At 40.2% G+C, this 18898-nt stretch overlaps 1 protein-coding gene across 11 annotated transcripts in view; it reads left to right on the top strand.

Annotated features, from left to right (window-relative positions):
* Nucleotides 1–18898, top strand: part of ccdc88ab (coiled-coil and HOOK domain protein 88ab) — a 399202-nt gene that overhangs the window by 127745 nt on the left and 252559 nt on the right. For all 11 annotated transcript variants that reach the window (XM_043696005.2, XM_043696000.2, XM_043696008.2 and 8 more), the window contains exon 8: nt 10730–10896. In XM_043696005.2, the coding sequence (XP_043551940.1) occupies nt 10730–10896 (167 nt within the window). The remainder of the gene's footprint in view (nt 1–10729; nt 10897–18898) is intronic.

Raw genomic sequence — 18898 nt, 5'->3', positions numbered from 1 at the left:
AGCAGCAACATGACCTCCCAACTCCTGTACTCAATTCTCTGACCAATAAACGAAAGCATACCAAACGTCGTCTTCACTATCCTATCTACCTGCAACTCCACTTTCAAGAAGCTATAAACCTGCACTCCAAAGTCTCTTTACTTAGAACATAGAACATTACAGCGCAGTACAGGCCCTTCGGCCCTCGATGTTGCGCCGGCCTGTCATACCAGTCTGAAGCCCATCTATCCTACACTATTCCATGTACGTCCATATGCTTGTCCAATGATGACTTAAATGTACTTAAAGTTGGCGAATCTACTACTGTTGCAGGCAAATAATTCCATACCCTTACGACTCTCTGAGTAAAGAAACTACCTCTGACATCTGTCCTATATCTATCACCCCTCAATTTAAAGCTATGCCCCCTCATGCTCGCTGTCACCATTCTTGGAAAAAAGATCTCCCTGTCCACCCTATCTGACCCTCTGATTATCTTATATGTCTCTATTAAGTCACCTCTCAACCTTCTTCTCTCTAACGAAAACAGCCTCAAGTCCCTCAGACTTTCCTCGTAAAACCTTCCCTCCATACCAGGCAACATCCTAGTAAATCTCCTCTGCACCCTTTCCAGAGCTTCCACATCCTTCTTATAATGCGGTGACCAGAACTATACACAATACTCCAAGTGCGGCCGCACTAGAGTTTTGTACAGCTGTAGCATAACCAATCAGTCCTTGCCTTTCCAACTACTTAGGATTCCCTCTAGCAACTTGCCCACTACCGACATCAGGCTCACTGGTGTATAGTTCCCCGGCTTGTCCTTACTACCCTTCTTAAACAGTGGCACCACGTTAGCCAACCTCCAATCTTCCAGAACCCGATCCCTCTATTAATAAAAGCTAAACACCGTATGCCTTCTTAACAACCCCGTCAACCTGGGTGGCAACTTTCAAGGATCTGTGTACCTGGACACCGAGATCTCTCTGCTCATCTACACTACCAGGAATCTTACCATTAGCCCAGTACTTTGCATTCTGATTACTCCAACCAAAGTGAATCACCTCACACTTGTCTGCATTAAACTCCATTTGCCACCTCTCAGCCCAGCTCTGCAGCTTATCTATGTCTCTCTGTGACCTACAACATCCTTCGTCACTATCTACAACTCCACCGACCTTAGTGTCGTCTGCAAATTTACTAACCCACCTTTCTACGCCCTCATCCAGATTGTTTATAAAAATGACGATCGGCAGTGGACCCAACACCGACCCTTGCGGTACACCACTGGTAACTGGACTCCAGGATGAACATTTCCCATCAACCACCACCCTCTGTCTTCTTTCAGCAAGCCAATTACTGATCCAAACTGCTATATCTCCCAGAATCCCATTCCTCCAAATTTTGTATGATAGCCTACTGTGGGGAACCTTATCGAACGCCTTGCTGAAATCCATATACATCACATCAATCGGTTTACTCTCATCTACCTGTTTGGTCACCTTCTCGAAGAGCTCAACAAGGTTTGTGAGGCACAACCTACCCTTTACAAAACCATGCTTGCTATCCCTAATCAAATTATTCTTTTCTCGATGATTATAAATCCTATCTCTTATAACCTTTTTCAACACTTTATCAACAACTGAAGTAAGGCTTACTGGTCAATAATTACCAGGGTTGTCTCTACTCCCCTTCTTGAACAGGGGAACCACACTTGCTATCCTCCAGTCTTCTGGCACTATTCCTGTAGACAATGACGATTTAAAGATCAATGCCAAAGGCTCAGCAATCTCCTCCCTGGCTTCCCAGAGGATCCTAGGATAAATCCCATTTGGCCCAGGGGACTTATCTATTTTCACACTCTTCGTGCAGGAACACTTCCAAGAATCTTACCATTAAGTGTATAAGTCCTGCTAAGATTTGCTTTCCGAAAATGCAGCACCTCGCATTTATCTGAATTAAACTCCACCTGCCACTTCTCAGCCCATTGGCCCATCTGGTCAAGATCTTGTTGTAATCGGAGGTAACCCTCTTCACTGTCCACTACACCTCCAATTTTGGTGTCATCTGCAAACTTACTAATTGTACCTCTTATGCTTACATCCAAATCATTTATGTAAATGACAAAAAGTAGAGGACCCAGCAGCAATCCTTGTGGCACTTCACTGGTCACAGGCCTCCAGTCGGAAAAACAACCCTCCACCACCACCCTCTGTCTTCTACCTTTGAGCCAGTTCTGTATCCAAATGGCTAATTCTGCCTGTATTCCATGAGATCTAACCTTGCTAATCAGTCTCCCATGGGGAACCTTGTCGAACACCTTACTGAAGTCCATATAGATCACATCTACCGCTCTGCCCTCATCAATCCTCTGTTACTTCCTCAAAAAACTCAATCAAGTTTGTGAGACATGATTTCCCACTCACAAAGCCAAGTTGACTACCCCAATCAGTCCTTGCCTTTCCAACTACTTAGGATTCCCTCTAGCAACTTGCCCACTACCGACATCAGGCTCACTGGTGTATAGTTCCCCGGCTTGTCCTTACCACCCTTCTTTAAACAGTGGCACCACGTTAGCCAACCTCCAATCTTCCAGCACCTCACCTGTGACTACCGATAATACAAATATCTCATCAAGAGGCCCAGCAATCACTTCCCTAGCTTCCCACAGAGCTCTAGGGTACACCTGATCAGGTCCTCGGGATTTATCCACCTTTACCCGTTTCAAGACATCCAGCACTTCCTCCTCTGTAATATGGACATTTTGCAAGATGTCACCATCTATTTCCCGACAATCTATATCTTCCATATCCTTTTCCACAGTAAGTATTGATGCAAAATACTCGTTTAGTATCTCCCCCAATTTCAGCGGCCCCACACAAAGGCTACCTTGCTGATCTTTGAGGGGCCCTATTCTCTCTCCAGTTACCTTTTTGTCCTTTGTATTTGTAAAAACGCTTTGGATTCTCTCTAATTGTATTTGCCAAAGCTATGTCATGTCCCCTTTTTGCCCTCCTGTTTTCCTTCTTAAGTATACTCCTACTTCCTTTATACTCTTCTAAGGATTCACTCGATCTCTCCTGTCTATACCTGACATATGCTTCCTGTTTTTACTTAATCAAACCCTCAATTTTTTTAGTCATCCAGCATTTCCTATATCTACCAGCCTTTCCTTACACCCTAACAGGAATATAGTTTCTCTGGATTCTCGTTATCTCATTTCTGAAGGCTTCCCATTTTCTAGCCGTCCCTTTACCTGCAAACATCTGCCCCCAATCAACTTTTGAAAGTTCTTGCCTAATACCGTCAAAATTGGCCTTTCTCCAATTTAGAACTTCAACTTTTAGATCTGGTCTATGCTTTTCTATCACTATTTTAAAACTAATAGAATTATGGTCGCTGGCCCCAAAGTGCTCCCCCACTGACATCTCAGTCACCTGCCCTGCCTTATTTCCCAAGAGTAGGTCAAGTTTTGCACCTTCTTTAGTAGGTACATCCACGTGCTGAATCAGAAAATTTTCTTGTACTCACTTAAGAAATTCCCCTCCATCTAAACCCTTAACACTATGGCAGTCCCAGTCTATGTTTGGAAAATTAAAATCCCCTGCCATAACCACCCTATCATTCTTACAGACAGCTGAGATCTCCTTACAAGTTTGTTTCTCAATTTCCCTCTGACTATTAGGGGGTCTATAAATACAATCCCAAGGTTATCATCCCTTTCTTATCTCTCAGTTCCACCCAAATAACTTCCCTGGGTGTAATTCCGGGAATATCCTCCCTCAATACAGCTGTAATGATATCTCTTATCAGAAATGCCACTCCCCCTCCTCTCTTGCCTCTCTTTCTATCCTTCTTGTAGTATTTGTATCCTAGAACATTCAGCTGCCAGTCCTGGCCATCCCTGAGCCATGTTTCTGTAATTGCTATGATATCCCAGTCCCATGTTCCTAACCATGCCCTGAGTTAATCTGTCTTCCCTGTTAGGCCCCTTGCATTGAAATAAATGCAATTTAATTTATTAGTCCGTGTTGTCCCTGCCTGCCCTGGCTGGTTGACTTGCTTCTGTTGTCAACTGTACCAGTCTTAGATTGATCTCTTTCTTCACTATCTCCCTGGGTCCCACCCCCCCCCCCCGTCCCACCACCTTACTAGTTTAAATCCTCCCGAGCAGCTCTGGCAAATTTCCCTGCCAGTATGTTAGTCCCCTTTCAATTTAGGTACAATCCGTCCTTCTTGTACAGGTCACTTCTACCCCAAAAAAGATTCTAATGATCCAAAAATGTGAATCCTTCGCCCATACTGCAGCTCCTCAGCCATGCATTCATCTGCTCTATCCTCCTATTCCTGCCCCCTCACTAGCTTGCAGCACCAGGAGTAATCCAGGTAATACTACTCTCGAGGACCTCCTTTTTAAATCTCTGCCTAACTCTCTGTAATCTCCCTTCCGAATCTCAACCTTTTCCCTTCCTATGTCGTTGGTTCTAATGTGGACAATGACCCCTTGCTGGCCCATCTCACCCTTGAGAACATTCTGCACCCTCTCTGAGACATCTTTGATCCTGGCACCAGGGAAGCAACCCACCATTCTGCTTTTTCACTGCTGGCCACCGAAACGTCTGTCTGTACCTCAGACTAGAGAATCCCCTAACACAATTGATCTCTTTGAACCCAACGTACCCCTCATTGCATTACAGCCAGTCTCAATACCAGAACCTTGGCTGTTCGTGCTACGTTCCCCTGAGAATCCATCATCCCCTACATTTTCCAAAACAGCATACTTGTTTGAAATGGGTTTATCCACAAAAGACTCCTGCACTAGCTGCCTACCTCTCTTACCCTTCCTGGAGTTAACCCATCTTGACTGTATGAGACTTTCCCCCCTTCCTATAACTGCCATCCATCACATACTATTGCTGTTGCAAATTCCTCATTGCTTCTAACTGTCTCTCCAACCGATCCATTCGATCTGATAAGATTCACAGCCAACAGCGTTTATGGCAGATATAATCTGCAGTAACCCTTAAACTCTCTTTAAACTCCCACATCTGACAAGAAGTGCATATCACACTATTAAAGGCCATTTTTGCTCCTTCACAATCTACAGACCCAGAAAATAACACTGTCTTATTCCTCTACAAACACTGCCCCAGGTTAGATTTTTTTTTTATTAGATTAGATTACTTACAGTGTGGAAACAGGCCCTTCGGCCCAACAAGTCCACACCGACCCGCCGAAGCGCAACCCACCCATACCCCTACATCCACCCCTTTAACCTAACACTACGGGCAATTTAGCATGGCCAATTCACCTGACCCGCACATCTTTGGACTGTGGGAGGAAACCGGAGCACCCGGAGGAAACCCACGCAGACACGGGAAGAATGTGCAAACTCCACACAGTCAGTCGCCTGAGTCGGGAATTGAACCCGGGTCTACAGGCGCTGTGAGGCAGCAGTGCTAACCACTGGGCCACCGTGCCGCCCACAAATTAATAGATATGGCTTATATTTGAAGTTTAATCAAGAGACATATCTCCAAAAACATATAATCAAGGAAGAACCCACTCTACTCACTACTGCAGATTCTCTGTCGGCCACACTTAAAAACAATGATTAACTTATCTGATTCTGTGCTGTGAACATCGCCCAACAGCTTCTCCAAGACCAGTTGTGAATTTCACTGTTTGTTAATTTTCCCAGACGCACACCGATATCCAGCAATAGATTAATTTCAACAACTCTCTCTCTCTCTCTCTCTCTCTCTCTCTCTCTCTCTCTCTCTCTCTCTCTCTCTCTCTCTCTCTCTCTCTCTCTCTCTCTCTCTCCTGCAATGACCTCGCCATGTGCTCCTTTGTCTGTTCCTTTCCCTTTTAAAACTGCTGTTGTTTCGACTTTTTTTTCCCAAAAGTCCCAAAACAGTAATTGCTGCTCCTGGAATTTGAAGAAATCACCTCCAGCACCTAAAATACCTCAAAAAAGGAGCAGCTCTTACAGCCAGAAATTTTTCCCGTCCTCCATCCTATTAATGTCAGTTCCTTTTACTTCTAGTGGTTGTAACACCCTCAGTGAGAGCAATGCTTTTGATCAAATCAGATCATTTCCCAAGATAAAATCAATCCCTTGTATTGGGAGTCTGTACTACTAAAAGTACAACTTCTCTATTTACTAAGTACATTTTAATCCAACTCTATATAATGGGATCAATTTGTAATGTCTGTCTACCTCCAGTTCATATTTCTTTGCTTCATGAGGTCCTCTGGAAGACATATTTCATCACTCACACAGCGTTAGAAATTGGCTTGTCCCAGTGCCCCTCGGTATTGGTTTGGTTTGTTTCCATGATTAGATGATTGAGTAAATACCTCTCCCTTTGAAATACCAACACTCAATGGTCTGGCTCCCTTCAGCATTAATCTAGGAAGAATTATTTTTACTGTTCTGCTGAATCCTCTACCTTTTAATGAAACACACTCTACCTGTATCTTTGCTACATTGTTAATACCCACTTTATTTTCCATTTCTATATATTAAAAGTGACATAAAGAAGCTAATATGATTCCGTTGTAATAAAAGTGGAAAGCTTAACCTAATTGCTGGAAAATAAATGGGAGGCTTTTATTGTATTGTATTGTGAATACCCAAGGAATCCTCAGAAAAGTAAAGATATCATCAACTGAATGTAGACGTTTTGCCAAAAGAAACCAACTATAGCCATGCTGCTGAGAAAGAAACTTTATAAAGTGGAAACTGGGTGACACTCTTTTCTATTTCCTGGAAGTTTTACTGCAGTCAAAACCATTACTGAAAGTTTAATCTGTGTAATATGCTTCACAACAACCTGCTCATCTCTAGAAAAATTCATGAATTCACAGTGAAGACAGTAATCTAAGATTACAGAGAGATCTTGATCAATTGGATCAATGGGCTGAGGGGTGGTAGATAGAGTTTGATTGGGGTAAATGTTAGGTAATGCAAACAAAGACAGTACTTATACAATTACTGGGAAGGTAGTGTTGTACAGCAGAGAGACTTAAAGGTTCAGGTTATTCTTTGAAATTTGTGTCACAAATAATGTGGTTAAGAAGGCATTTACCATGCTTGCCTACATTGCTTAGATCTTTGAGTACAGGAGTTGGAACATCATGTTGAGGTTGTACAGGATGTTTGAGAGACCTCTTCCGGCGTACTGTGTGGAGTACTGGTTGCCCTGTTATAGGAAGGATATTATTAAACTGGCGAGGGCTCAGAAAAGATTACCAAGATGTTTCTGGGATTGGAGGGTTTGAGATATAAGAATAGACTCTACAGGCAGGGCTCGATCGTAGGAGGTTGAGGGGGTGACCTTAGAGATTTATAAAATATTGAGGGGCATAGATAATAGTCTTTTCCCTCGGGTGGGGAGTCCAAGACTATGGGACATATTTTTAAGTTGAGAGGAGGAAGATTTAAAAAGGATGTGAGAAACAACCTTTTCATACAGAGGGTGGTTTGTGTGTAGAATGAACTGCCAGAGAAGGTGGTGGATGTAGGTACAGTTACAATGTCTAAGAGACACTTGAATAAGTACATGAATAGGAAAGGATTTGAGGGATATGGGCCAAACACAGGCAGGTGGGACTAGCTTAGTTTGGGAACATGGACAACATGGTCTGGTTGGACCCAAGGGTCTGTTTCTATGCTGTATGACTCAAGAGTTGACTTTTGTTTTGTCTGTGTTAGGGGTAACCCATTTTATTCCTCTATTTTATCCTTTGTTAAAACTCTGAACTATTCACTTTGTTAATTTTAAGGCCTTGTTCAAATGCACGCAAACATTTTTCCAGACATCCCTGTGTCAATCATATGAGTTCAGAAATGCATGTAACCTAGTAGTATAGAAGTTGGATATTGCTGAAAGAAGGCACTCATTTGTGGAAGTGTTTTGTCTTGCACGTCTCAGGATAATTCACAAGAATGTCCATGTAAGAGAAAACTAACATTTAGACAGAAGGAGAGGGAATGTTGATTGATCTGATTGTTAGAAGTATTGTCATGGAGAATGCAAGTGTTAATGCTTGGCTGTCAACTGCCAGACCTATATATTTCAAACCAGACAACATGACTCCAGTTGATTATGGCAGTGCCCTGAGAAACAAAATAACAAATGGTTGATACATGTTTTGTTGAGTTGAAACATTATTAGCTGTTGTACTTCCAATGACTCTACCAATCAGAGTCCACTTGATAACCCATCAGCACTTTCTACTCAAACAGTGTAAAGGTTAGTTTATCCTTTTATTGGTATTCTTGTGAATTGTTCTAAGTGGAGATCAGAATCTTCCGAGCCCTTGAATCACATTGCCAAAGGCGTCAAGTGAGATCAGCAATGAGGATGATCTCACTGATGTGAGAGCTAAAAATCGCATCTTCCAACCATGCATTGACCTGGGAGATGAGATTCTCACTAGTGAACAGTGAGAGGCCTAATTGCATGCATCCAGATATATTGCTATGCAACTCCCATTGTCACCATCTAATTTCTATCTTAGACACCAGGCATCTGCATCTTGGGACTTACTCCATGGGCAGTGACTACACATGACCCTTGTCTCCAGGTTCCTAGTTTGCCAACTTTCCTATGACTATTGTGGTAGTGTTGGGATCAGTGCTTGGACCCCAGCTATTCTGATTATATATTAATGATATAGATAAGAACAATATATTATAACTTCTCTAAGTTGGCAGATGACACAAAGCTAGGTGGGATGGTGTGTTAGGAGGAGGATGCAGAGATGTTTGTGTGGTTTGGACAAAAGTAAATAGGTACGAACATAGCAAATACAAAATTAATGTGAATAAATGTGAGGTTACCCATTTTGGTAGCTAAAACAGGTGGGCAGACCATTTCCTGAAGAGGGATAGATTGGGAAAGATGAAGGTACAATGAAATCTTGGTGTTCTTGTACACCAGTCACTGAAAGTAAGCATGTTGGCGCAACAGGCGGTAAAGAAGGCCTATGGTGCATAAGTTTTCATGGCAAGTGGCTTCACGTGCAGGAGCAGGGATGTCGTGCTGCAACTATAGACCACTCCTGGAGTATTGTATGCAGTTCTTGTCTCCTCTCAAAGGATGTACTGGCTATTAAGGGAGAATATGGAAGGTTTACCAGACTGATTTCTGAGATGGTGGAACTGAAGTACAGTAGAGACTGAATCAGTTCGGACAATATTCACAGAATGAGGAGAGATTTCATAGAATTTAATAGGTATGTATAAGTTTAAAACAGAATTAGACCAGGTAGAAGCAAGAATGAAGTACTCGATTACCATAGAGTCCATATCTGGGGTCACAGTTTAAGAGTAAGGGATAGGTCTTTTAGGACAGAAATGAGAACTTTTTCATCAGAGAATGATGAGCCTGTGGAATTCTCTGCCACAGGAAACTATTGAGACCAAAATATTTTAAGACTTTCAAGAAAGATGTGGGTGTCTTCCTTAGGACTAAAGAGGCCAAAGGATATGGGGCGAAAGAAGCATCTATCAGGAGTTGGATGATCAGATATCATCATATTGAATGGTGGCGTAGACCTAAGGGCTGAATGGCCTACTTCTGCTCCTATATTTCTGTGTTTAAATACAAAGCAGCTGCAGACCGCTCGTGCTTGACTGGGTCCATGGCTGGCCTTTAGTGATGCCATAGCACCTGAACGTATACAATAAGCAGGTTGCTGTAGGGGTGTGAAGTATAGGTAATAAGGCAAATTTGGGAAGATAGTGTGAGAAAACTCACCAGAGAAAAGCCCTTCGTGGATCTCTCCAAAAATGGCACTAGCATTGATTTCTGGTGAAATTCAGCCTTATAATTGAAGAGTCAGACTTTGCCCTTTGTATATTGACTCCATAGGTACAGCAACCCCAGAAAATGAATGAATGCCCCTTTTTCTTACTGGATCTGCTGGAATGACGGTTGGTAATGCCTGGATTCCTTTTCAATAGAACAGAGAAGATTTCTTGTATCCTTTCTCTGTAACCCCTGATTTTAGAGTGAAAATCCAATCTCATATGTTGCTCACAGTTCAGAGAAGAGTGTTGGTTGGAGCTATGGTCTTGAATTTCTTTGAGAATTTAGATGAAATGGTAGTGTCCAGCCTGATGTTTACACAGTTTAAAAACTTTGAAAGTTGCTATTTCATTCTGTTGAATTATGCTTTCACGTTGTGTATTGTGTTAGTTCAGGTCCAGAGCATACTCCCATTCATTGTCTTTTAGCCAAGGTCATTGACTTTTTAGTTGTCTAAATCATACACCTGAATGGCTGTCATTCTTTCAGATTATATTGGGATAGGAAATGCAACTCTCCTCCAAAGAGACCAATGTCAATGAGTTCCATTTATTCTTGGAAGCATTTAAATAATTTCAAGCATCTTTTGTGATTATTCTTGAGATCGTACGGTCTGGTTCCAATTGCAGTTCAGTCTGAAAGATAATCAGGTGACTTGGGAGCCATGTTAGCTTGCTTTGTGTTCATTTTTAAAAGTAGATTACAGTTTCTAACAAAATGTGTGATTTTTAACTACACATTTGTGACATGGTGTATCATTGATCTCTAGAAATATTTTTCAATTGTAAAGGTGTTTTAAACATCAACTGAAAATGCGGCTTACCTAACTTTTCTTGACATTTTGATACCAGGAAAAATGAAATGAACTTGATTTGGACTGTGTATTTAGTGCAATAAAATTAAATGCATCTATTCATTATTGTTTGTAGATCATGTTACATCTTGCACAAGAACGTGACTGTAATCAATCTCCAGTCCATGGAACAGTTCAGTCACCTACTGGATCCCCAGGCATGCAGCGAACTGAGAGCCGACAGCATTTGTCTGTTGAACTGGCAGACACAAAAGCAAAGCTCAGAAGGATCAGACAAGAAATGTAAGTACGTAGATCAGAACTACGCTAAGATCAAGGAAATGAACATTGAATTTTAGAAAAGTGGTTTGGGGCAGAATTTTAACAAAAAACTGTACCTGTGGAAGTTGGAAACTTCTCTAGTTCTTAAATAGATGAGCCATATGACTTGTTATTGCACTGAATCTGAAGAAGTACGAAACAAATAGATTTATGTTGCTTTTACAAACGAAATAACATCATTCAAACCAAAAACAATGAGTTTGTGAATATCAAGACTAAGTTGCGTTGATGTCTGAAAATCAGAGCTCGGTTATTCCTGAGCTTAGCTACTTTATAATGTTAAGGGTCATCATCTAAGACCAGAATTGGCAATGGATAAGGAAATTGATTTCATATTTCTTCAATCGATTATGAGTGACAAACTCCACTATAAACGCAAAAGAAATGAAAAATCCAAAATCTGTTTCAAAAATTGCTTACTTGCTGTGAGGGTACAGTTTATTATTAACCTGCGACCTGTTATTCAATGCAACTGGAAAAGAATTAATTCTTTAAATATTTAAGTTAAAGTATAAGAATAGCCAAATGAAATCAACTGTTGTCCATTAACAGTTGCCCCTAATAATATTTCCCTTACTTTGTACCCCAGTAAATTGGCCACATGGCACTAATGCACTTGGAAAGAAATGAAAATTGCTTATTTATGATGCCATATTTGCTAATCATTACGAAAGAATATTGGAACATGTTGTTTTGAAATAATGATGGTACAATAAATATTTGCATGATTGTCAGTTCTAAACAAAACTTTTTTTTAAGTTTATTTAAGTAGTGTTTTATGTTGACCAACGACAATGCTGTTAATTCTATGCTGGTCACTTTTATGTCCAGTTAGGATGATTCTGATTATGTAAGTTAGTAAATAAAATACTGGTGCATATTATTAATTTAAAACTTACATTATGTAACACATATTGGATAGATGAGAAGAAACATTTGTAAACTGCTTCTGAAACTGTCTATTTCCTGCTTCTTAGAACTATCTATAATTTGTTTACTAAATCCATTTATATATTCATCACCCAGAAAGGAGAAACTGATATAATAAAAGTTATATAATTTTCAACAAAAGGACCTGTTTAAAATATTGCACAGTGCTGACTGAGCATTTGACCTAGTGGGGTTTGAGATTCTGAGGGACTGATTTTTTTCAATGTGCTTCATTGTACCAACTAGTTCATTAAGAGCATGCCTTTTTCTAGCATCCAAACGGTTCGGAACAGCTTCACCTGACTGCTATTGATAATAGTTTCAGGTAATATCTCGATCTGAAAAATGGAATTGCACTGAACGTGTATTAAGCATTCATAACTCTGGCATCAGAAGTGGAAGTAGCTTTTAGTTGTACTTTTTTAAAAAATTGTGGGAATAAGAATAAGAAAGAAAGTATGACAGTGAAATTTACCTGTAGCAGAGGCAACCTGCCTCATGTTTTTTTTTTTAAAGCTTGCTGCTTTCCTTCATGATTGTGAGAGTATGTATCTTCTAGAATGTATACGGTGCTCCTTGTAGATGTTTTTCCAGCTTCAGGAATAATCAAGGTGTTTGACTGCCGAGAACCAAGGCGAATCTCCCAAGGTTGATGTTAACTGCAAGAAAATGAACTAGCCTTGGACCTTGTTCTACCTTGGTGATTGTTCCTGTAGTACCTACTTTTTGAGCAAGGATATTTGATGGGTTGAGTATGTCATTAAGTTGAGAGCTTTGGTGTGCGTAATTTAGTCTTTTCCTTGGTCCTGGGCATGCTGCAATCATTATTATTAATCTGAATGGTAACAGATCTAAAGCAACCTTGAGATTAGTTAAGACCTCCATCGTGGAATCATCTAGATGCAAATATTATTGAAACTGAAATGAATGAATTAGTCTCACTACATATAGTATTCCAAACAAGGGGAACACACTGTAGAAAAATCCGTAGACTCAGTTGCTTAAAAGCTTTCCTACATTGATGCAGGTAGTGTACTCTTCCATTATCACAATATCTTGAATGGCCTCAATGATTCTGCTCAGTAGTTTGTTTTCATATCGCTCCTCTGCTACCTTTTTCTTGTTCATATGTAGCACTTAATTTCAAGCTCTCTTCTTAATCTCAATTTTGTGAGCCTTCAGGTGAGATGCATTTGTTTTTGGAATAAGCCGAGTGAGTAACAATGGGTGCTGTGAGTACTTTGTTTCAGTAGTGGAAGTTGCTCCTGGCAGGACCTTCAGATGCAGTCAATATCTGTCAAGAAGTATTTTTATAAATGAGCATGTCTTTCTCAATAGATTGTACCCTGCAATATAGATGTTAAAGTGATTGAACTTTATTTTTGCTTCTGTGTGCATTGTTTTATATCGATGCTTGGCAAAGGGGAAAGGACGAGTTGGTGTGGAAGGTTATGAAGGGCCATGTGCTTTGGATAGAGGGCCATAGGAGATATAAAGGAAGGATATTCTTATTAGGAGTGATTGAGTAGATTAGGTCTGTACTCAATGGTGTTTAGAAGAATGAGAAGTGACCTTGCTGAACTGGACAATATTCTTTGTACTTTGACAGGATAGATGCCGAAAGATTATTTTCCCTTGTGGGACATTTTCAGACCAGAAGACAAACAAAGAGTAAGGCGTCACTCAGTTATGACAGATGAGAAGGAAGTTTTTTCTGAGGTAGTGGATATGTGAAATATTTTACTGCAGAGAGCTGTAGCAGCTGGGCTAGTAGGCATATTCAAGCTTGGAACACATTTTTAATTAGTTAGGGAATCAGATTTATGGAGAAAAGGCAAGAAAGTGGAGTAAATTATCAAATTTACCATTATCTCCTATTTCTTGTGGTCTAGTTACAGCTGGCTTTTGAATGACGTTGCAGAAACCAGATGCAGAAGGATTCAGAAGGCTGTAAGAAGATTTGTGCTTTTGAGGGGCAGTAGTCAATCTATGTCAAGAATGCAGTTTCTTGCTAGTCAACTTCATTGTTATGTGAAACTGGAATAACTCTGCATTGGTATTTTTTTGAGTCCCATGATTGTTGTCTTCCTCCTTATTTATTGTCATATGTTCAAATTGTTGAGCATTTTTCTATATTATTTTCTGTACAATTTCCTGCAATTTTAGCACTGTCCAGTAGCCAAAGTATCCTGAAGAGCAGCATTTAGCAACTAACATTTTCCCGATTTTGTGCTTTTGAAAAATGGGTAATACTCTGTTATTTAAAGTGAGAAGCCAAAGATGACTTGTCAAGCAAACATGCTTACTTCTCTTTCAGCTTAGCAACTTTAGCAAGCCAAACCAAATCAGCCTTATTATCACTGAATTCATAAAATAACAGAATGAAAATATTCAGTGATCCTCAAAATTGTTCAATTGTTCCTAACCAGACTTTGCAAATAACAGACCTTGGACAAAAATTAACATTTTATTATTAATAATGTAGCCTTAGCAGAATACAGATGACTAACAAGGTAATCTAATTAATACTTAAGCCCACTCTTTGATTATCAGCCTTCCACTCGTACCTACAGACAGAATTAAGGGAAACAATTTTTAAAATCATAATTCACCAGTTCAGTAACTGTTTCAATGATGAATACCAGGTCTTTATGAAATTCTTTGGGGTGGTTTTACAGGCATGTAGGACTATGTATCTTGCTTGAATTCTGAAGTAATTGGTCAATGCAAACAATTTCCACAGATCCTTGAGACATTTACTTCTTATGGTTGGGATTCTTTTCTCAGAACTTGCAAGAAGTTGCTAATTGGAGAATAACTAGAGAGAGCAAAACCAAAAGACAGCTCTCAGTCCAGCAGCTTTGAAAACAAAACTGCAATCTGTCCAGTCAAAGCCAGTTCACTTTGTTTCTCTATTTTTTCCCAGTTTCTCTCCAGTTGGCTGGCCAGCACTAGTCCTCCCTTTAGTTACCAATTGAACACTAACCAACTGTCAGTCCTGAAGCATAACACCATTTTGAATTCCTCCTTTAAGCATCTTGCTTCGTTCCACTACACACTCCTTTTAATCAAAATCTTCCTTTCCTCTGTTCATTCCCTAAAAACTTGATCTATTTTCTCAGTCACTTCTTTTTATTTGACTACAAGTTATGATATTTCCAGTTTATTTATCTGTTAGGACCTTTTTCAAGGTCATGTTAACTGCCTCTTTGCTCTTGTGTCACTTGACTAAATTCTATTCATTGATCTTCTGGGCGAGGATGTTCCCACAAAGATGGTATTTCATCTAAGTACTAGATAAACAATTTTCTACGAATAGGAACAAAAGATCAAGAGATGAGTTTCATGGACAAGATGAACACAGAATGGACTTGGGGAAAAAATGAGAGTGACGTGAGAAGATGCAAACTTTAGAGAAAGTTTGGCCTGGTAGGATGATGGTGGAGAAGGAATTTTAAACATTTCTGCACTTATTGTTGGAAGTGAAGGTTGAGGAGATGGGAGAGAAATGTAAGAAAGTGTTTACCGCGAGAGGATTGTCTTTGCAATTCAGGATGCAAGCAGAACCTTGCTAGTGTGTTAGGTGGTCTTGCGAGAATTGCTGAACACCATCAAAGACGCCAAGATAGAGGATGAAGTAATGGTTTTCTTTGACATAACAGCCCTGTTTACATTCATCAACATCAACCTGGCCAAAGAAACACTGATTACACCAAAGAACCAAAGACACATACAGCAAACATCACCAACTTCTTGAACAAAGTCAACATCGTCAAGCTAGTGGACCTATGCTTTACTACTCACTTCATTTCAATAACAAACCCTACAGACAAACCAACAGAATACCCATGGGATCTCTGATATATCGGGGTTCTAAGCAAAGGTAGTAATGCAGAGACTTGAACAAACAGCTCTGCCAACCATCCAACCCAAACTTTGGGTCCACTACTTGGATGACACCTTTGTCATCAATAAATGAAATAAATTAGAGGAAACCTTCAAGACCATCCATAATATCCTTACCAGCATAAAATTCACAAAAGAGGAAAACAACAACAAACATGCACAAAATTTCCTAGAAACATGGTATTCCAACTGGAACTCTTATCAACAAACACATTGACTTGGATCCCATTTTCCACTCCCTGAGAAAAAGAACAGGAAATGCCATCACCATAGGAAGTTACATCACCAACCCTAGAAACCTGAACACACAAATAAAAAGTGGCCATACCACCGCTGCTTCACTGGAGGCTCACTGATGTTACCTAGTATGGTGACAAAAAGTCTGAAAATGAACTTTCCAGCTCAGCGAGCAAACTTACATCCAAAACCTCAACCTGAGCTCCAAATGTTCTCAAAACTCGCTTAGAAGTATATGGCAAAAGGAAATTGTAAAATCCAAAGCAACATTGCAGAACCTCCTTATTCTGTATGGTGGCATTTGTTTAATATCCTCGATGTTTGTTGTTTGGATTGGCTCAGACTCTGAGCAGAATAAATTGACCAGAAAAGATTTATCTGGCTGATATTAACCTGACACAACATGTTGATACACTGCTGTCCTCAAAAGGTGATCATGTTCTGTCTTTGTCTGACCCTCGACCATGATATTGTCAGTGATGCAAACACAACCAGATACATTTTCAATAATCCTGTCCATTTGCTTTTGGAATATGTCTTGGCCTACTAATTGTCCAAATGGTAATCATTGGAAACAGCATTGGAAGATTTCTGCTGGAAGGATAGACTAATAACCATGCTTTGCACCTAGTTTTAAAACTGGTGCTGGAAATCTCAATGTAATTCTTACAGTGGTTGTTATTTTATGTGAGAAATTGAGCCAACAGATCTAGACATAATTTTTATGGTGCCATATTTCTTTAAAACTAGCGATGGAGCTAACCGGTACGTGTGATAGTCAACCTTCTGAGTGATATCACCTGGCCCCATCTCATTCAGTTTCACTTCAAGCTTCTCCTGAATGTGCACCCTGGAGCATCAATAAATGAGTTTGCATTGTCCTTGAGATGCAATGTTGTATGAAACTTAAATTCGAATTGCCGATTGTGTTAAGATGGTCTTAGTTCAATTTTTGAGATCATTGGTCGATTCAGTTGTCAAACTTAGTCTGTTCTACCTTTTTATGGGTGTGCTTTGAATCTGATGAATAGTTACAATGCTGAGTTCTGTACATACTGTTATTCTTACCACATCTGGACAGCAGAATATTTTGGAAATCTAAGCGTGTTAGCGCTGCAGTGTAATTGTACTTTGGGCACCACTTGTTGAAGTACATGTCTTTTAGGATGTGTAATGATAACATGTTTGGACTAGCTCCTGTATCAATTCTGGCTTTCAGGGTGTGTTGACCTGTCTTTTGGGACCGTAGCATGCTTGTAGTAAAAACTATTAACTGTCTTTTACATCAATGTGGTGTGTGAGGTTGACCATATGAAAAGTTGATTTTTGGCTCGTTGGCTGCTGACTTTATTATGTTTTTATACATTTGGATGACTTTGTGTTGCCAACGTTGTGGAATCATGCTGGTTTTGTTGTGAGTTTGAGTTTGAAACCAGACTTCCTGTGTGCATGTGTGTGCCCAGTGTCCTATTGGTGCCATGTGATTTGCAGATGTGAAGAAACACCAGATAACTTCTTTGTAGGTGGGCAAACTGCATGAGTCAGAACTGACTGCATGAGTCAGAACAAGAGTATTATCTGCACTTTTGCTGGATATTTTTTAACATATTCAGATAGAATTATTCTGTGAAGTCCCGCCTTGTACGATTTTCAGAGCTCTCCCGTCAGGATAATTTGTGGCTTGATCTGTGAAGTATAGCTGCAGTTCTGTTTAAATAGCTCGATCAATGCAGATGTCACTCTTGCCAAATCCATGATCAAAATTTTGTTATCCATTTCCTGTTGAAGGTGTATTGTTTTATTGGAGTTGTGATGATGCTGCTCCTTTAACAAGGCTATGCTGTTCTTGGCTTTTTTTCAGAGATCGTAAAATCAGTGATTCTGAAAAGTCTTGGTTTGAAGGGTATTAGGGCTTAATTGATGATAGCTAACAGACAAAAAACACTTGTACAATGAAAGGGGAGTGGCCAGTTCTGCCAGCTCAGCTTTACTTTGGTTTGGATTTTAGCAGTATGGCTGTTCACTGAAAGCAGTCAGTCAGTTGTGAAACTGCTGGACCCAAAGAGGCAGGTCCATGCTGATCCTCCCTCTTTGGCATCTCTCCTGTAAGACACTGTTGGATTTGTCCTTTTTTTTTGTAAAGGGGTATTTATGGGGATTGTTGCAAGTATTTAGAACAGCATAATTAAGTTGGAAGACTGTATTGGGTTTTCGGATAGGTTCAGTTATTCTGTATTCTGTTCTGTCCTGTTTGTTTCATTTGGTACTCTTGCAAATAACTTTTGTTTTGTTTAAAACTAAGTGGTTGGGCCAGCTGCATCACTCCTGGGACATCCGCCTTACACCTGCTTAAAACAATGAGCAAAGTTAGGCTACTTTCTTTAAATGTTTTGAGGGGGTCTGGCCTAATCCATAACAGTGGAGCGCAGATTTAGAGTCATAGAGCCGTATAGCATGAAACAGACCCTTCGCTCCAACTCATCCATGCTCACCAGATGTCCTAAATTAATCTAGTCCCATTTGCTCAAATTTGATAGGAATACTTCCTATTCATATACCCATCCAAATGTATTTTTAATGTGGCAATTGTACCAGCTTCCACCACTTCGTTTGGCAGCTCATTCTATACACGCACCACCCTCTGCGTAAAAACGTTGTTCCTTTAGTCCCTTTAAAATCTTTCCCCTCTTGCCCTAAACCTGTGCCCTCTAGTTTTGGACTCCCCAACCCTGTCTATTCACCCTATTCATGCCCTTCATGATTTTATAAACTTTTGTATGGACACCCCTGAGCCTCTGCTTCAGGGAAAACAGCCTCCGCCTATTCAGCCTTTCCCTATAGTTCAAACCATCCAACCTTGGCAACATCCTTGTAAATCTTTCTGAACCGT

Source organism: Chiloscyllium plagiosum, unplaced genomic scaffold (assembly GCF_037043375.1).
Source record: "Chiloscyllium plagiosum isolate Xiang-an unplaced genomic scaffold, Cpla_swu_hap1 HiC_scaffold_10, whole genome shotgun sequence".
In the NCBI taxonomy this organism is placed as follows: Eukaryota; Metazoa; Chordata; class Chondrichthyes; order Orectolobiformes; family Hemiscylliidae; genus Chiloscyllium; species Chiloscyllium plagiosum.
This window is presented reverse-complemented; position numbering and strand designations above follow the sequence as displayed.